General features: G+C 45.4%; 1 protein-coding gene across 1 annotated transcript in view; it reads left to right on the forward strand.

Annotated features, from left to right (window-relative positions):
- LOC106805587 (tubulin alpha-1 chain) overlaps window positions 1-9,007 on the forward strand; it is an 18,700-nt gene extending 9,693 nt beyond the window's left edge. Inside the window, exons 3-4 of the mRNA XM_014807284.1 lie at window positions 7,157-7,458; window positions 7,760-9,007. Of these exons, the coding sequence (XP_014662770.1) occupies window positions 7,157-7,458; window positions 7,760-8,581 (1,124 nt within the window). The 3' untranslated portion in view covers window positions 8,582-9,007. The remainder of the gene's footprint in view (window positions 1-7,156; window positions 7,459-7,759) is intronic.
- The last annotated feature ends 7,259 nt before the right edge of the window (window positions 9,008-16,266 follow it).

Raw genomic sequence — 16,266 nt, forward strand, 5'->3', positions numbered from 1 at the left:
GGGAGAGAGATAGCATTTGTGTGTCATGTGATTTTCCAAGGATATTGATATGGAGACGCGTCTGTGCGTTTCGCTGTGTAGGCAGAAAAATTGACGCACACAACCCGAGCAAACCAGAAATTACGCTCAGGCGATAACACGCTCCGCAAATCAAGACCATTGCTTGTTCGAGCGAAACACGCTCAGCTGAGCAATGTTTCTTGTTTCGGGAATTCCGCAGACCAGCACGAAAATCGAGGCGAAAACATGTTTTGCTCCACGTTCCGGTGTTTTGCTCGGGTGTGTGCGCCATATGTGCGTTGGGCTTTAGGTTCTTGCTCAACACCAGTGGGGGCAGTGACTCATCACAGCACAACCACTGTGAATCATCAACCCGAGGGTAAGCTACAAACAAACGTTAGAGAAAGGGGTGTGTGCGATTGGCCTATCACTGAACATAGATTCACCGCCGCCCAACAACTAACCCGCTTCTCTCACGCCCTTTCGTCCAGCTCTAACAGTAACACGCAGCGCGGCCACGAGTAGAGCGCGCCGCACGCACTCACGCACCACACACGTACTAATTAAAATATGTGTGGTCGTGCGCGTGTGGTAATAATCGCGGCTTGTCGTCAGGTGATGCCCCAAACATATTTAAGTTTGTAGGTAATAACGTCATAAGCAGACTGAAAACTGCCGTGTGAACGGTGTTGCTCGTACTCCGCTCGTACTAGCTAACTGTACGAACCCATTGTAATCTGATGTGGACAGGCCTTACGCGTGGTTCCAAACAGACGTATGGAAAAACCAAGTCATTAATTGATAGAAGGAGCGGACAAATATATACGGTTGTGTTTCCCTTTCCTTCTACAATCGAGCACGTATATAATACTAAATAATAAACACGAGTTCAATGCAAACAGTCCACCAGTGGCTAATAAATGGCAATTATAACAGGATCGCCGATAAACCATCGTCGCGCTAGGTCCTACGCGGTATAGTCGGTGTTTAATTTCACATATAATCAGATCACTGATAAAGTAGACAATCAGATGGGTGACTAATAATAAGATTAGTCCTGTATTATATTCACTTTCTGGTACAAATGGTAATCAGAATAAATTTATGCCTGCAAATATAGCCGTGAACTGAAAACGTGGTATTACCACGGTTCGTAATATACCGAATGCAGACTTCCTCCATCTGCATACCCGGTGTGTAATCTCCTAAAGTTAATACCGCGAAGGCTAAGGATGCCGTTAACACCTCGCAGCGATCAAATCGCTCGCGTGTTCACACACAAGAAAAACCGCGATGGAAATACCGAGACAATTGTGTCATTGTTCACACAGGCGGAAATATCTTCACTAATCGCCGAGCGGAATTAACTTCTATTAATCGAACTGCGCAGCTCACTGCCGAAATGAAGCTCACGTGCGCGATGCTTACTGCTCACGTCGCATTGTGAATGATGGGATAGAAAGATACCGGGATTATTTGCGCGCGCGTAACACACAGGCAAAATAATCGCGACTAATTCCAATAATCGCAGTCAAAAAGCCGCGAATTGTGGACGCGCCGAATGCTGAATCGCGAATTATTTAGTGAAGATTATGCGTTCAACATCTGTAAAATCTCTGTAGTTCGATCGCGATGCAAAAACGCGGGATTGCATCGCCGCTAATTTCGCGCCAGTGTGAACGCAGCCGCTAATGTGTTGGATTGAACAAATTCCAGGATGAAAACCCGCCCAATGTGGCTCAAAATAGGGTCCTATGTCCCCCAGGGTACTGCGGCCGGAACGTACCCTGGGTTCGGTCCGGTATACGCGCACGTCTCTCGGTCCAGCTAAGTTTGAATATGGTTAGGGTGTAGGATTAAGGGTTAGGGAGTTAGGTGTAGCGACTCCCTAGCTCGTTAGTGGAGTAGACGAGGTACGGTTCGGCATTCTAAGATAGTAGCCAGGGTACGTTTCGCGCGTATAACCGACCGACCCAGGAATACGTCCCGGACAGTTACCCCGCGGGACATAGACCCCTCAGCCCTTAATGTGTAGATGAACCGAACGCGCGTGAAAACCCCCCGCCTAGTGGAACGCGGCCAGTGGGTGAAACGACCACCTCGCCGGAAAACCTAAGATTACACTGGCATCGAGAGCCTCGTAAGCTAAGTACATCTTCTAATCCCGGCACGCGCAATGGCATCTGGGCTGCGCTGAGGGCCTATACGCCGCCAGAACAAAGACAACCCGAAGATCGAAATGAAAATCGCCACCACACATCCTGCCTCTGCGTTGTGGATCAACATTCACGCCCGAGCGACAGCGAAACCGCTCCTTACCTCGCACTTTAGCTTGGCCACCACGCCGAGGTATTGATTGGTGTTCGCCGCGCGATTCTACAGCGAGTTATATTTATACAGTTAGCCTCCTCTGCCTGCTACGGGCGCGTTTGTACGTGTGCGCCGCAGAGAGGGAATAACACAGAGGCAGGGCGGCGGCTGCTGTTGGCCAACCAACAGCGCAGATGGCAGCCAAGGCAACGATATCGACCCGCAGCTGGCGGTCGATACAGTCAGGCGGAACCACCGATCTCTATAGCTACGTCTACACGACGAACCTTAACTCGAGTTAAGCGTCTACACACGGGGCCTTAACAAGGTAAACTCGAGTTAAGGCCCGTGTAGACGCTTAAAACTCGAGTTAGCTTAACCTGCCACGATAGGCGGCAGCCACTAGTACGATGTAACGCTACACCACGCACGACGAGCGCGCATGCACGCGTAATTGCACACGACGCACACACTCCATCGCACGCACGCACGCACGTGTACAGTGCACACGCAATGCACGCACGCACGCATGCACGCACGCACGCCTACGTGCACAATGCACACGCGCGCACGCACGCACTAACGTGTACTTGCACACGCGCGCACGGCGCACGCACGCACGTGTACTTGCACACGCATACGCATCACTAACTCATTGTACGCACGTGTAGCATGCCACGCGACGCACGCACGCACACCGCACGCCCACGCACGCACGTGTACCTGCACATGCATCACGCACGCACGGACGCATGCACGCACGCCACGTGTACGTGTACGTGCACGGTGCACACGCCGACGCACACGCGCACGCACACATGCACGCACAGTGTAACGCACTCACGCATGCACGCACGTGTACTTGCACACGCACGCACACACTCATAGCACGCACGGTGTACTGGCACATGCACGCACGCACACATGCACGCACATGTACGCACTAACGCATGCAGCACGTGCACACGCACGCACACACGCACACACGCACGCACGTTTACATACACACGCACGCATGCATAATAAATCGGTAATAAATCGCCATCGGGTGTTTCGTGTAAGCGCTACATAAATCGCTAACTCGAGTTTAAGGTTCGATGTTCATTGGATGGCTATTTTGGATGTCATGTGACAGCGGCGCTGTGCGCAGTGTTTCTGTATGTTTTGCTCAGCTGTGTGCGCTTGCTCGCTCAGCAGAACGCGAAACGCTGGAAAACAAAATTTCGTGTTTCGCTCGGGTGTGTGCGTTGTGCTTTACTACTTCAGCACTCAGCAGTGCGTACAGTCATAATAGCGTATAGGCTTATGACTATGATTAACGTCTATGGTTGGCCATCGTACTCGGAAATAATTATTTTCTACCGCGGTTAAATAATGGCCCGTTTTACCCAATCAGAGGCATTGCTCCACATAATTTGACCGCGGTGAGAATAATTTATCTGCGGTTAAATTATGTGATACCGTCAAACGTTCGTGTTTCTGAAAGACCGTGTGATTGCCTATTGACGTTAGTCTTGCAAACTCTATGAGCTGAGTAATGGAAAGGATTTGGGGTCGTCTGTAAACACAGCTTGCAGTTGGTTGCAGCTTGCATGCAGGTTCAACTCTGCGGGCGGGCTTGCTGCTTGTATAATGTGCCTCCACTGACCAGTGTGGCTGGTGCTAATGTAGATACAATCAAGAGCCCATTAACCCCAGAGCGTACAACGCTGAAATAGGAAAACCACGGTGTCGTTTCAGCAAAATTAATAACGTTTACCTACCTTAATTATTTTGATACTTCTCTACCGGAATATTATGCAGGAGTCATAGCTAGCCAATATTTAAGATCAACCGCTTGTCTCTACGATGTTCCTATATGCCGAGATATAAAGCGATAAAAATCGAGTACTTCTAGGTAATCCTAGCGCCATATAACCCAGTAACACACCTCTCCCGCGTTTAGTGACTGCTAATGTTGCTTCGACAAAGCTTGTATGTTTCCGTCGTTTATTGATAAATGATATGAATCATATGGATTAGTGCTGTGCGTCGGATCCGACATGAACCAAAAATCCGATCCGACAGCATTTTTGAAAATCCGAATCCGATGGCTATTTTGAATCCGATCCGAATCCGAATCCGATGGCAATTTCTGAATCCGAATCCGATGTGTATCGCTAAATCCGATCCGAAATCCGACCCGAATCCGGAACATAGAAATTGCAAATAGTGTGACAGCATCGTGTAAAATTCGTGTTATAATTAGTTTCAACATCAAACTTTGGGTTGTTGAGATCAAGGGATGGGGTGAAGGGGGATTGTAGACGTAAGAAAACGTAAGACGTAAGACGTATGAGACGTAAGACGTTTTCTTATCAAATCCGAAAAAACTATAGTTAATAACAATAAACCGGATAAATTGGCAAAACATAACTATTACATCTTAGTGTGGCTATATATATATACGCCATGCGCGATGTCTGTGAGTGCAGGCGTGCGTGTGCGTGCGTGCGTGCGTGTGTGCGTGCGTGTGATCGTACACTTACGTGCATGCGTGTGTGTGTGCGTGCGTGCGTGCATTCACGGGTACATACATACGCACCCACGCACGCACGCACACACATACGCACGCATGCATGCACGTACGTGTACGACCACACGCACGCACGAATGCACGAACGTGTACGTGCACACGCACGCAATCCGAATCCGACAGCATTGTTGAAAATCCGACTCCGAATCCGAATCCGACGACAATTTTGAATCCGAATCCGAATTCGATTCTTTAAAAATTGTAAATCCGATCCGGCGCACAGCACTAATATGGATGAATGAACAAAGCGCAAGGGACTTTGGGTAGACACCTACTGCGCCATTTTCTGTTGTCGTTGTTGATCCACGAACATTGCATGTAAAACTTACCTGTAAACAATGGGCTCTTGATACAATATTGTAAGCATGCAGTTTACATGAATGTAGCTGCATATGAAAGTAGCAATGCTTGACTTGCTATAGTATTGTGGCGAATGGGATGATAGCCGGACTGCCGGAGTAACATGAGATGGGGAAGCTGGCTGGAGAGCACGGCTCTATACATTCAACGGAAAACTATACTAGCGTGTGCTACGTGTCTCTGCCACGTTGGCAGAGATGACTCATCTCTGGTCATGAATAACCTGGTGCAAGAGGCCATGGGCTTGAGACAAACTACGCAGAATTTCAGCCAAAGAACGAAGAGCGAGGAAGTTGCTTGCTCGTTTTGATTACCGTATTGAAGTGGGAAAACTGCGTCATGCGAAACAAGCAAAGGCGACTAGTTTCGGGCGCTCATATAAAAGCAAAAGCGTGTGTCGATGTCAAGAGGGAGAGAAATAGTGTAGTTTAGCGAGCAGACAGTAGATAGCATGATCTAATCGGTCGAGTATAGTTGTGCGGCTATAGTGATTTGTGTTAGAAGCGACAATGCTTTGAATTGGTTTGGAGAGAGAACCTTGCGATTGAAATATTGATTACATTGATTAAATATTATTGTGCGTTATTTCTGGCTTATTGTGGTCATTCTTGACATCTTACGCTGATAGGGTCTATATGTCCCCTAGGGTACTGCCGGAATGTACCCTGGGTACGGTCCGGTATACCGGAACGTACCCTGGTAACTATCTAGCTGATATGGTTAGGGTTAGTGTTAGGGTTAGGGAGTAGGCGTAGGTGTAGGCGACTCCCTAGACCCGTTAGTGGAGTAGGCGAGGTACGGTCCGGCATATTAGATAGTAGTATTTAGTACCAAGGTACGGTCCAGTATCATACCCAGGGTACGTTCTGGCAGTACCCTGGGGGACATAGATCCTATCAGCAAATCTTACAGCGTTACTATAAATCTAGAGAATTCACCTTTGTAGTTGTGATTTCCCGACTACATTTTTATATAACCCAACACCCTACTCTTGTTGGGTTACATTATTGTATCTAGTGCTAATGCGGTTTTACTCTTGTGGCTTTGATATACAACTGATAGCAGAGCGTCAGTGTGAATCTGTTAGGTTCAGTTAGGTTATTCCTAGTCATTATCATACATGGTGTCTCACCTAGCTCAGAAGATAATAATTTAACCATTGTAACATGTGTATATATTGTATTTCCCCTATCCACAAGTTACCTTCTCGCTACGCATTGTCACAGTTATCGAGGCTTGTGATTTGCCTTTCATACATAGGAAGCAGCTATTGCTAGTGTCCATGTGTTACAGATAGGAGATTATTGTATTAGGCACATGTATTCATATTCTTGCACAATCTTGAATGCTCTTAGTCTAGTATAGTGAATAGGAGACAATTGATACTCGATGACAATAAGGATACAGCATGATTCTAATTGTGAAAGTTATTGTAGTCTGCTTTGATGGTATCATAGATCATAGTATATATGTATTCCTGTCACTATGTCCTGTGCTAATAAGTTTTTCCTCCTCTCACCTTTTCTCCCTGCCCCTTCCATGCTTTCTTTCTCTGTTCTGTCTCTCCTCGTGCTTCTTCTTTTCAACCCTTGGTCTCTCCTCATCTCACACCCCTAATCCCTGTGTTCTCACTGTCTTCTCGTCATATTTCTACTTCAATCCCTAGCCCTCTCATTCCTTCTCTCAGCTTCCTCCTCCTCTACTACAGCCTTCGCTCTCTGCCATCTGCTTTCATCAGCCTTCTAGTCCCCCCTACCATGTTTTTTTTTTACTAACTCTGTCTCCAAGAAATATACGAACTTGCATTTTTCCCTGCTGCTCCAAAACTAGTATTTTATCTGTTCGTCATTTAATTCTTACAGTTTTATCTGGTTAGCATAGATGTTTACATGTAAAATGTTGTGCTTGCAGATGAGGTGCGCACTGGCACATACAGACAACTGTTCCACCCAGAGCAGCTCATCACAGGCAAGGAAGATGCTGCCAACAACTATGCACGTGGTCACTACACCATCGGCAAGGAGATCATTGACATCGTGCTGGACCGCATCCGCAAGCTGGCCGACCAGTGCACGGGGCTTCAGGGCTTTCTCATCTTCCACAGCTTCGGTGGAGGAACTGGTTCTGGCTTCGCTTCTCTGCTAATGGAGCGTCTATCTGTTGACTACGGCAAGAAGTCCAAGCTGGAGTTTGCTATCTATCCAGCACCACAGGTATATTGTATTTACAAACATACAATGTTTCATCATTCAGCATTCGGTATTGATTTCATACGTTGATGCTTTAAATAATCATTAAATTATCATTAGTGAGTATTGTTCATTAATAAATTAGTCATTAATGAAGTTATACAGCTTCTAAAGCACCGGATATCAGATGAAGTCGAATAATAGACACCTCTAGACAGAAACAGAACACAATTGGTTCATGTATTCTTACACTAATGGTTCTGAGAGCACTTTCCATCCTATTAACTTGTTCATACAATGCCATGGTTTGCTTTGTTTTCTACAGATTTCCACGGCTGTGGTTGAACCGTACAACTCTGTCCTCACCACTCATACCACCTTGGAGCACTCTGACTGTGCCTTCATGGTAGACAATGAGGCCATCTACGACATTTGCCGTCGTAACATGGACATTGAACGCCCCACTTATACCAACTTGAACCGCCTGATTGCGCAGATCGTTTCCTCCATCACCGCATCTCTTCGATTCGATGGTGCTCTCAATGTCGACCTTACAGAGTTCCAGACCAACTTGGTACCCTATCCTCGCATCCACTTCCCGCTGGCGACTTACGCGCCTGTCATCTCTGCCGAAAAGGCCTACCATGAGCAGCTGACGGTGTCCGAGATCACCAACTCCTGCTTTGAGCCGGCCAACCAGATGGTGAAGTGCGACCCGCGCCACGGCAAGTACATGGCCTGTTGCCTGCTCTACCGCGGCGACGTCGTGCCGAAGGATGTCAACGCCGCCATTGCGGCGATCAAGACGAAGCGCTCGATCCAGTTCGTCGACTGGTGTCCGACTGGCTTCAAGGTCGGCATCAACTACCAGCCGCCCACCGTTGTTCCGGGAGGCGATCTCGCGAAGGTTCAGCGTGCCGTCTGCATGCTGAGCAACACAACGGCGATCGCTGAAGCCTGGGCGCGGCTCGACCACAAGTTCGACCTGATGTACGCGAAGCGTGCCTTCGTGCACTGGTACGTCGGCGAGGGCATGGAGGAGGGAGAGTTCTCCGAGGCGAGAGAGGATCTGGCGGCGCTGGAGAAGGACTACGAGGAGGTCGGAGTCGACTCGCTCGACGGAGAAGGCGAGGAAGAAGAATATTAGCTTTTTCCTTTTCGGTAACAGAAATGCAGCTGTCGGGCTTAGTGAGTTAAGCATTTGATTTTAAAATACGTCATTTTTATCGTGTCGATTGTAGAGAACATGATTGTAATATGGAACATGTAAACACATCTGCTACATTCCATACCATCACACTTATCGTTTGAAATATCACGTTGCACAGATTTCCAAGCGGCTGTGATGGTTGTAGAAACTTGTTTTTCGAGTTCCATCTAGCATTAATAGCTGTTATACTTACTAAACAACAAAACCTTGTGGAAGTGCCTATAATACTCCTTTATAATAAGTTATTCAGTACTCGTAGCAAAATTCTATTTTACTGCTAACAGGCAAATATTTGAAAAGTACTTTCTTTTTTGTGACATGTTATGAAAAGCAAATAAAAACACGTTCACGTTGACTCGAGAATGTCTGTATGTAATTTATTTATTTTATTAAAGATGCGTTCCCACCATAGAAATAGTATAGATAACCATAGGTAGGTTATAAATCTATATTATTTCTATGGTTCCCACGCACATTTTTGTGACAATCCACTGTAAAAATGTAAGTAAATAACTCGCTACACTTTAACTGAACATTAGCTTTGAAAATAAAACTGTAAAAATATGTACCAAGCCAATGTTTGCTCAACGCCAGTACTTTCCGATTTGGCTTATTGGCGCAAATTTATAGCCTGCCCGCCCGCCATAGATATCACATAACAACTAGCACGTGTTGTTATATGATATCTATAATTGTTAATGATATAATAATCTAGTTATATGATATAACATGATTATAATATATCATTAATATATGATATGATATGATTGTTAATGATCTAATAATCTAGTTGTTATATGATATCAGGAGTAGATAATAGGGAATTCCCTATTATCTACTCCTGATGATATCTATGCTGCCCGCTAACCCGTTTCGCCAGGGGGAGCCACGTGCGCATTGTGTCTTGGCAGGTGATTATGGTGTTGGCAGAAAGGTGCGATATGATATGACTACTAGGCACTTAATTAAATTTTTTTTTTGTTAGGGTTAGGTTATGTTTTTTTTTTAAGTGCCTAGTAGTCATATCATATCGCACCTATCTGCCGGGTGCGGTGATCATGGGGATTTCGCCATTGAACATGTAACAGTGTTTACATTTCTTTGGCGGGAAACTTCCCACTTGTGCCCCGCTCGCTACGGTCCTGATCTGATATACGTTTAATAGATATTGCAAAATACTGTCATCCGGAATGAGGGAGGGAGAGAGATTCATTTAATTATGACAAACTACTATGAGGGGCATTTCCTTTCTCTCCATTTTAAACGATTCGACTCCATTTTTAAAGGTATAATTTCAACATAATATTGTAAATCTGAGATACTGAGCATGCGGGAATATAGTTCTTTAGAGGTGAGAATGAAATTTCGTGCTACATGGCATATTGTGATTATATTAGGCATGAAGGAACGGTACAAAAATGTGTGACATACGTAAGTGCCTGCGTGAGTGAGTGTGGCAGCAATGCGGTACGCGTCACGAGCTCGCCTTTTCGATGTAGCAGCACTGCCCTGCGATTAGTCCCCTGCTATACTAATGTATATAGATATATGACAGGGGCGTATCTAGCCTTTCAACGATGTGCAGGCAGAACTGAAAAACAGGCCGGGGGAATGGGGGTCCTCCCGCAGAAAATTTTGAAAATGTAGACCGCAGGAGATGGTATTTGAGGTACTTTTGAGTACCTGTCACAATGTGACATATTATTTACTTATATGGACAGTCACACTAGGTGTCACTGGGGGAGGGGAGTGTTTTGAGGGGGTGCGTGGTTGGAGACACGGGAGTTTGAGTGTATAGAAAAGAGTTTTTTCGCTACTATATTTTGATATTTGTTGATCTGAAGAATAAACGGGCTAACCACCCTACCTTTTTGACACCACATACCTCTATTTTTTGCTTGTCGTGGATACTTACTCAACCAGGGTGGGATCTACACTACGACAAATTGGCGCAGTCGACAGGATTCCCGATCAACGCAGGAGTGATGTCAGAGGAGTACCGCTGCTACCGCAGTTAAAGGAGTGAAAAAAAACCGGGGTCCAGATGCAGAGGAGAGATCCAGTCAAGGAGACACACTTACCATCCAGGGACATTGGCGTCGGCTGTAGCACCGAGGGAGTATCGGCGCGTGGGACATAGGACTGGAATGGACTTGTTTTTTCACCGTGACCTGGGGTGATACTTAATTAGGAGTGTTCCTAACTTTAATGTCATTAATGGTCATAATAACATATATATATATATGGCCATGGTCATATATTCGTTTGTGGTTTAATGTCATTTAGGTTAGGGTTAGGGTTAGGATGATCAATCATTAATCATTAATGATATTAAAGTTTGGAACACTCCTAATGGAGCGTTAGCCGTGACCTGTATTAGTCAGTGCTGTGGAATCTACTGTCGCACGAAGGGTCGTTGTCGTATCAGGTACTACATATATATGTACCCGAGGTAGTTTTAGGTTGTTTAGTATTATGTTTATATTTTTATATGAAGTATGTTTAGGGTTAGGGTTAGGGTACACTTCTGTAGTACAAGTCTGGTACACTTTGTGTATACATATATGTACCTCGGGTAATACAAGGAGGGAATTACTGATGTGATGCATTGTAATATTTTTGTATTGCAAGTGTTTTGCATTCAACATTTTGTGCATTCCTGAGTTGTATAATTAGTCTGTGAGTAGCAACCAAGGAATTACTGATGCATTGTAATATTTTTGTATTGCAAGTGTTTTGCATTCAACATTAAAGGAATTACTGATGCATTGTAATATTTTTGTATTGCAAGTGTTTTGCATTCAACATTGTGTGCATTCCCGAGTTGTATTAGTCTGTGAGTAGCAACCAAGGAATTACTGATGCATTGTAATATTTTTGTATTGCAAGTGTTTTGCATTCAACATTGTGTGCATTCCTGAGTTGTATTAGTGTGAGTAGCAACGAAGGAGTTATGTAGGTTTTGTAATAATTTTGTATTGTAAGTGTTTTGCATTGCGTGCATTCCTGATTTGTATTAGTCAGTGAATAGCAACGAAGGAGTTACTTCGGCGCTGTAATAGTTTTGTATTGTAAGTGTTTTGCATTGCGTGCATTCCTGATTTGTATTAGTCAGTGAATAGCAACAAAGGAGTTACTTCGGCGCTGTAATAGTTTTGTATTGTAAGTGTTTCGCATTGTGTGCATTCCTGATTTGAATTTCCTGTACTGAGGCTGCACCGTGGTATTCAGCCATTGACACGATGGCCGATATCCCAATGCGAGAGATGCTACAGGCCTTGACAGGGTTCATGGAGGGGCTAACTCTGCAACAGACAATCCCCTAAGATTAAGTTGCAAAAGTTTAGGGGGCCGCCTAAAGCCCCAGGGGAACCATCTCTTAATGAATGGCTAGATGACTTCGCAACGTATGCCAACCAATACAAACTGGAAGGGAAGGCCAAGGCACAGGCAGTTGTAGATCATCTTGCAGGAGAGGTAAAAGAGGAGGTGCTTTGTCGAGAGCAGTCTGTGAGCTGGTGAAAGTCTTAACATCACTGTTTGGCCCAGCAGAATCTGTTCAGACATTGAGTGCCATCTTTCACACGAGAATGCAGAGGGAAGACGAGTCTTTGGCTGATCACAGCAGAGGGTTGATGCGCCTGTACACCCGCATGGAGAAGGCTGCGTCGACCGATAGTGAGTGGAAAGCGCCTGAGTTATTACGGGACAGCTCGCTGAAGCAGAAGTTCGTGCGAGGGGTACGAGAGACTTGGGTGCAGCGAGATCTCCGTCGAATAGAGATGGCATCGAAGGAGAGGTCTTTTCTGGAGATGCGGGAAGAAGTGTTGGACTTCTTCAGGAATCAGGAGTCGAGCAAGAATGTCAAAGTCCATGAAGCGTGGGCTGCTACTCCCACAGTAGCAGAGGTGTCATCTCCTTCCAGCGATGTTAATTTAACTGAAAGAGGATCTCTCAAACCTTTCAAAGCAGATCTCGATGTTAGTAGAGACTAAAAGACCTAAGAACCGAACGGGGTGGAGGAAGACAACCCTTTAGGCGTGAGCCAACCTGTTTTAACTGTGGGAAGAAGGGGCACACAAGGAATGAGGAGGAGGAAGGAGTGCAGCAACCCCGCCAGTTGTTTTAGATGTAAGATGCCCGAGCATATCAAGAGGGACTGTCGTGCAAGGACAACACCAGCTCGATCATCAGTTACACCGGCAAAATGGTCAGACAACCCATAGGCGAGGATGGGACAGACGCATTTTGGACACCATAATAAGGGCTCACAAAATGAAGATATGACGCACCGGTTGGTGGAACCAAGTCCGAGAGGCCTGATCCAGATTGGAGGCGTCGAGCTAGGGTGCATCTTGGACACCGGGGCGTAAACATCCATAATACCATCCGTTGTGTATCACCGTCAGTTAAAGCAACGTTTAGGAGAGTTGAAGCCAACGTCTGGAGTGTTTCTGAACGTGATTGGTGTTGGAGGCATAGATATACCAATTGAAGGTTACACAGAGGTTCCCGTCAGCATCCAGGGGCAGTTACTCTCAGGGAGCTTCCTGATAGCAACAGATAAGGCCAGTGATACTCGTGCCTCTGAGTATCCTGTGTTGCTTGGATGCAATGTCCTCCGGAAACTGAACTCATCTACATCGGTAGACCAAGTTTTGAAGGCTGCAAACCGGTCGGAAACATCAGGAAAGACAGAAGGGAAAATAGATGTTGCTATCGCACCAATCCGTGTGAAGACTGGTTGTGATGAGGTTCTTCGACCATACTGCGTGCGAAGGGTCGTTTGTCAAGTGGAGACAAGATTGCACCCTCAGTTGATGGGAGAAGTTCTGGTTCGAGATGTTCCCGGTCAGCAAGACTTGGCAATGAACACCATTGAAGGATGCCGGCAGTTTGATGGCGAGTTTGTGGAAGTCCTCCTAGCAAATAGGTCAGAAAATGAGATTTGCCTTCCATTCCACACTCAGGTAGCAGAAGCCTTGAGGGTACAGCGAAAGAAGGAGGTATGTGTGAACCTTGCCGAGGACCAGCTGGTGGTTTCCATTTGCGATGTTGTTGCTGAGGAGTGGGGAACGGAGGGAGATGTACCAGGGGACCCAGTGGATGACTCGGGTGAGGACATCAGAGTTGTAGGGGCGGATGGTAGTCTTCAGAAACTTTCCACTGGAGTCAAGTTGGAAGGGCTTAGCAAGGAAGAAGAAGTAATGGTTTCCAAGCTGCTGAACAGGTCAATGACAGATTGAAGACACAATCATTGCTGCTTGAGAGGGCCCAGCAGATTGTGTCGGATGGACTCAGAGAAGCAGCTACAAAAGAAGAAAAGTGACATGATCAGTATACGTCAGGTGCTGTCCTTGAGGTTGGAGATTTCGTTCTCATGAAGAGGAATGCGTTTACTGGTAGACACAAGCTGCAAGACAAGTTCTCCGAGTTGCCTTATGTGATTGTAGGCAGGAATAAGGAGAACGACATCTACAGCGTGCGACCCTCCTTGGGAGGAGTGGCCAAATGGGTGAATCGGCGCCAGCTTGTTCTGGATCCTCGAAGGCAACGGAGCGTACTGGAAGAAGTCCTACCAGAACCATTATCTGACGAGGATGACGAAGTTGCGGCTCCACAATATCATAGAAGTGATGTGGACGATGACCATAGTCATAATGAGGACAGTAGTGGAGATGACCATAATGATGGTGATGATGATACGGGCTTCTAGTGGATATACGCTGACCCCCCCTGTAGCTGCTATATATATATATTAGTGTAAGCGTGCAACAGTGGAGCCGCGAGAGCAATGGCGCCGGCAGCGTATATTGTACTACTATATATATTAGTGTAAGCGTGCAACAGTGGAGCCGCGAGAGCAATGGCGCCGGCAGCGTATATGGTTGCACGTAGGATTTGGACGGAATTGACAGGAAACTGTCGGCAATAATACTATTAATAGGTGAAAGAGAGTTTAGAAACATTAAGAATTTGGTAGTAAATAGATTTCGTATTTAGTTAGCATTATATTTTATTGAAACGCTTCAAGAGCCTATGTTCACGCACACACGCTAGCGCAATATATTGTATGCTTCATTTAATTTGTTTAACCATTTTTTGGAAAATGATGTGCAGGCACGTGCCTTTTTGCCTAAAGGCAGCTACGCGCCTGTATGACGCAAACATGTCAGCGAAGTGACGTCCAACGGAAATGACGTAGTGCCGACGGTAAGCATTCAAAAAGTAGGGTGCTTCACCTACAGTGCGTATCGCAAATAGCGACCTATAGCTATTTAGCAGCTAATCCTGGTAACCACCAATACACAGTGTGTTGTATGTTTAGGCATTTGACAACACACTGTGTATTCTTAGCGAGCTTTCAACAATACATTGAGTGGCGTAGCCAGGATTTTTTAACAGGTGGGGCCAAAAAATAGTTGATGACCTAATATTGTAATGGTTCCTCCGCCTCCATCTCTACACCCTACGCCCCCCACCTCTCAGCCCTGCAATCTTTGTTTTTGGCCCCATGCATAAAGGCGACATTTTTGTTCGTTGATCTCTGCTACCAATTAAGATCTATAAAAGGACCGGGGTGAAAAACAGGCGGGGGGTATGGGGGTCCTCCCCCAGAAAATTTTGAAAATGTAGATCGCAGGAGATGGTATTTGAGGCACATTTGAGTACATGTACAGCTAAGTACAAGTAAGCCTTTATTCTGACTATTCTTTTTAGTAAAACAATTCTTTCTTTCTTTTTTTTCTTTTTTTTACTTTCGCCATTTCGGATTAACAGGGGGGGCATGGCCCCGTTTGGCCCCCCTAACTACGCCACTGAATACACTGTGGGTTGTTGAACACCTTCTAACAATATAATGTGTATTGTTGTAGAACCTAACAAGAGACTATTCCCTGAAAAAAATTTCTTATTGACTTTGGTGCCATATCATGTCAAAATATTTCACATTTGTTAAAATTATTTTATCCGGATGTTTGGGGGGACCAAAATATTTTTAATTAACGATCTCGTCTTTGTTATAGTATTATATATAGTATCTATATAGTGTTACTTTAAGAAATATAGCGATATTACTTTAATTAAACTTGAAATTCAAAAAAGACCCAGGCAATGCACAAAAGACTCGTTAGATGGCAGTGGAATTGGAGTTAAAAACCGTATGGACAAACATTTGCTAAAAATTTGTTGAAAATCGCATATAGCTGTACACGAATCACTATGCCGAAACAGGTAATTTCTTTTATTAAATGGTAGATTGTAGGCCTGTACCGTAGTATTTGGACGCTCGCCCGAAACTGGACGCTTCTAAGTGCGCATGCGCCGAGTCGTAGGCATGCTCTTTTGTTTTTCTCTTGTTTTCTTTTTGTTTGAATCTTGTTTTGCAGGGCCGTAGGAAATAATAGCCATGCTCTTTTGTTTTCTTTTTGTTTCGCCTTGTAACCTGACACACATAACACAGTCTTACTAACTTACTACATATTGCAAATAGTTTCAATCAAATGTTTCCATCAGTGACCGGGTTGTCCGCCATGTTTGTTTATTGCGACCGTTTCGAGGGTGTTGCTATCCCCCGGGCGTGGAGTGAGGGTCACGTGATACAGTTGACGTATACTTTAAAA

This window comes from Priapulus caudatus, unplaced genomic scaffold (assembly GCF_000485595.1).
Source record: "Priapulus caudatus unplaced genomic scaffold, Priapulus_caudatus-5.0.1 Scaffold0, whole genome shotgun sequence".
NCBI classification, from domain to species: domain Eukaryota; kingdom Metazoa; phylum Priapulida; class Priapulimorpha; order Priapulimorphida; family Priapulidae; genus Priapulus; species Priapulus caudatus.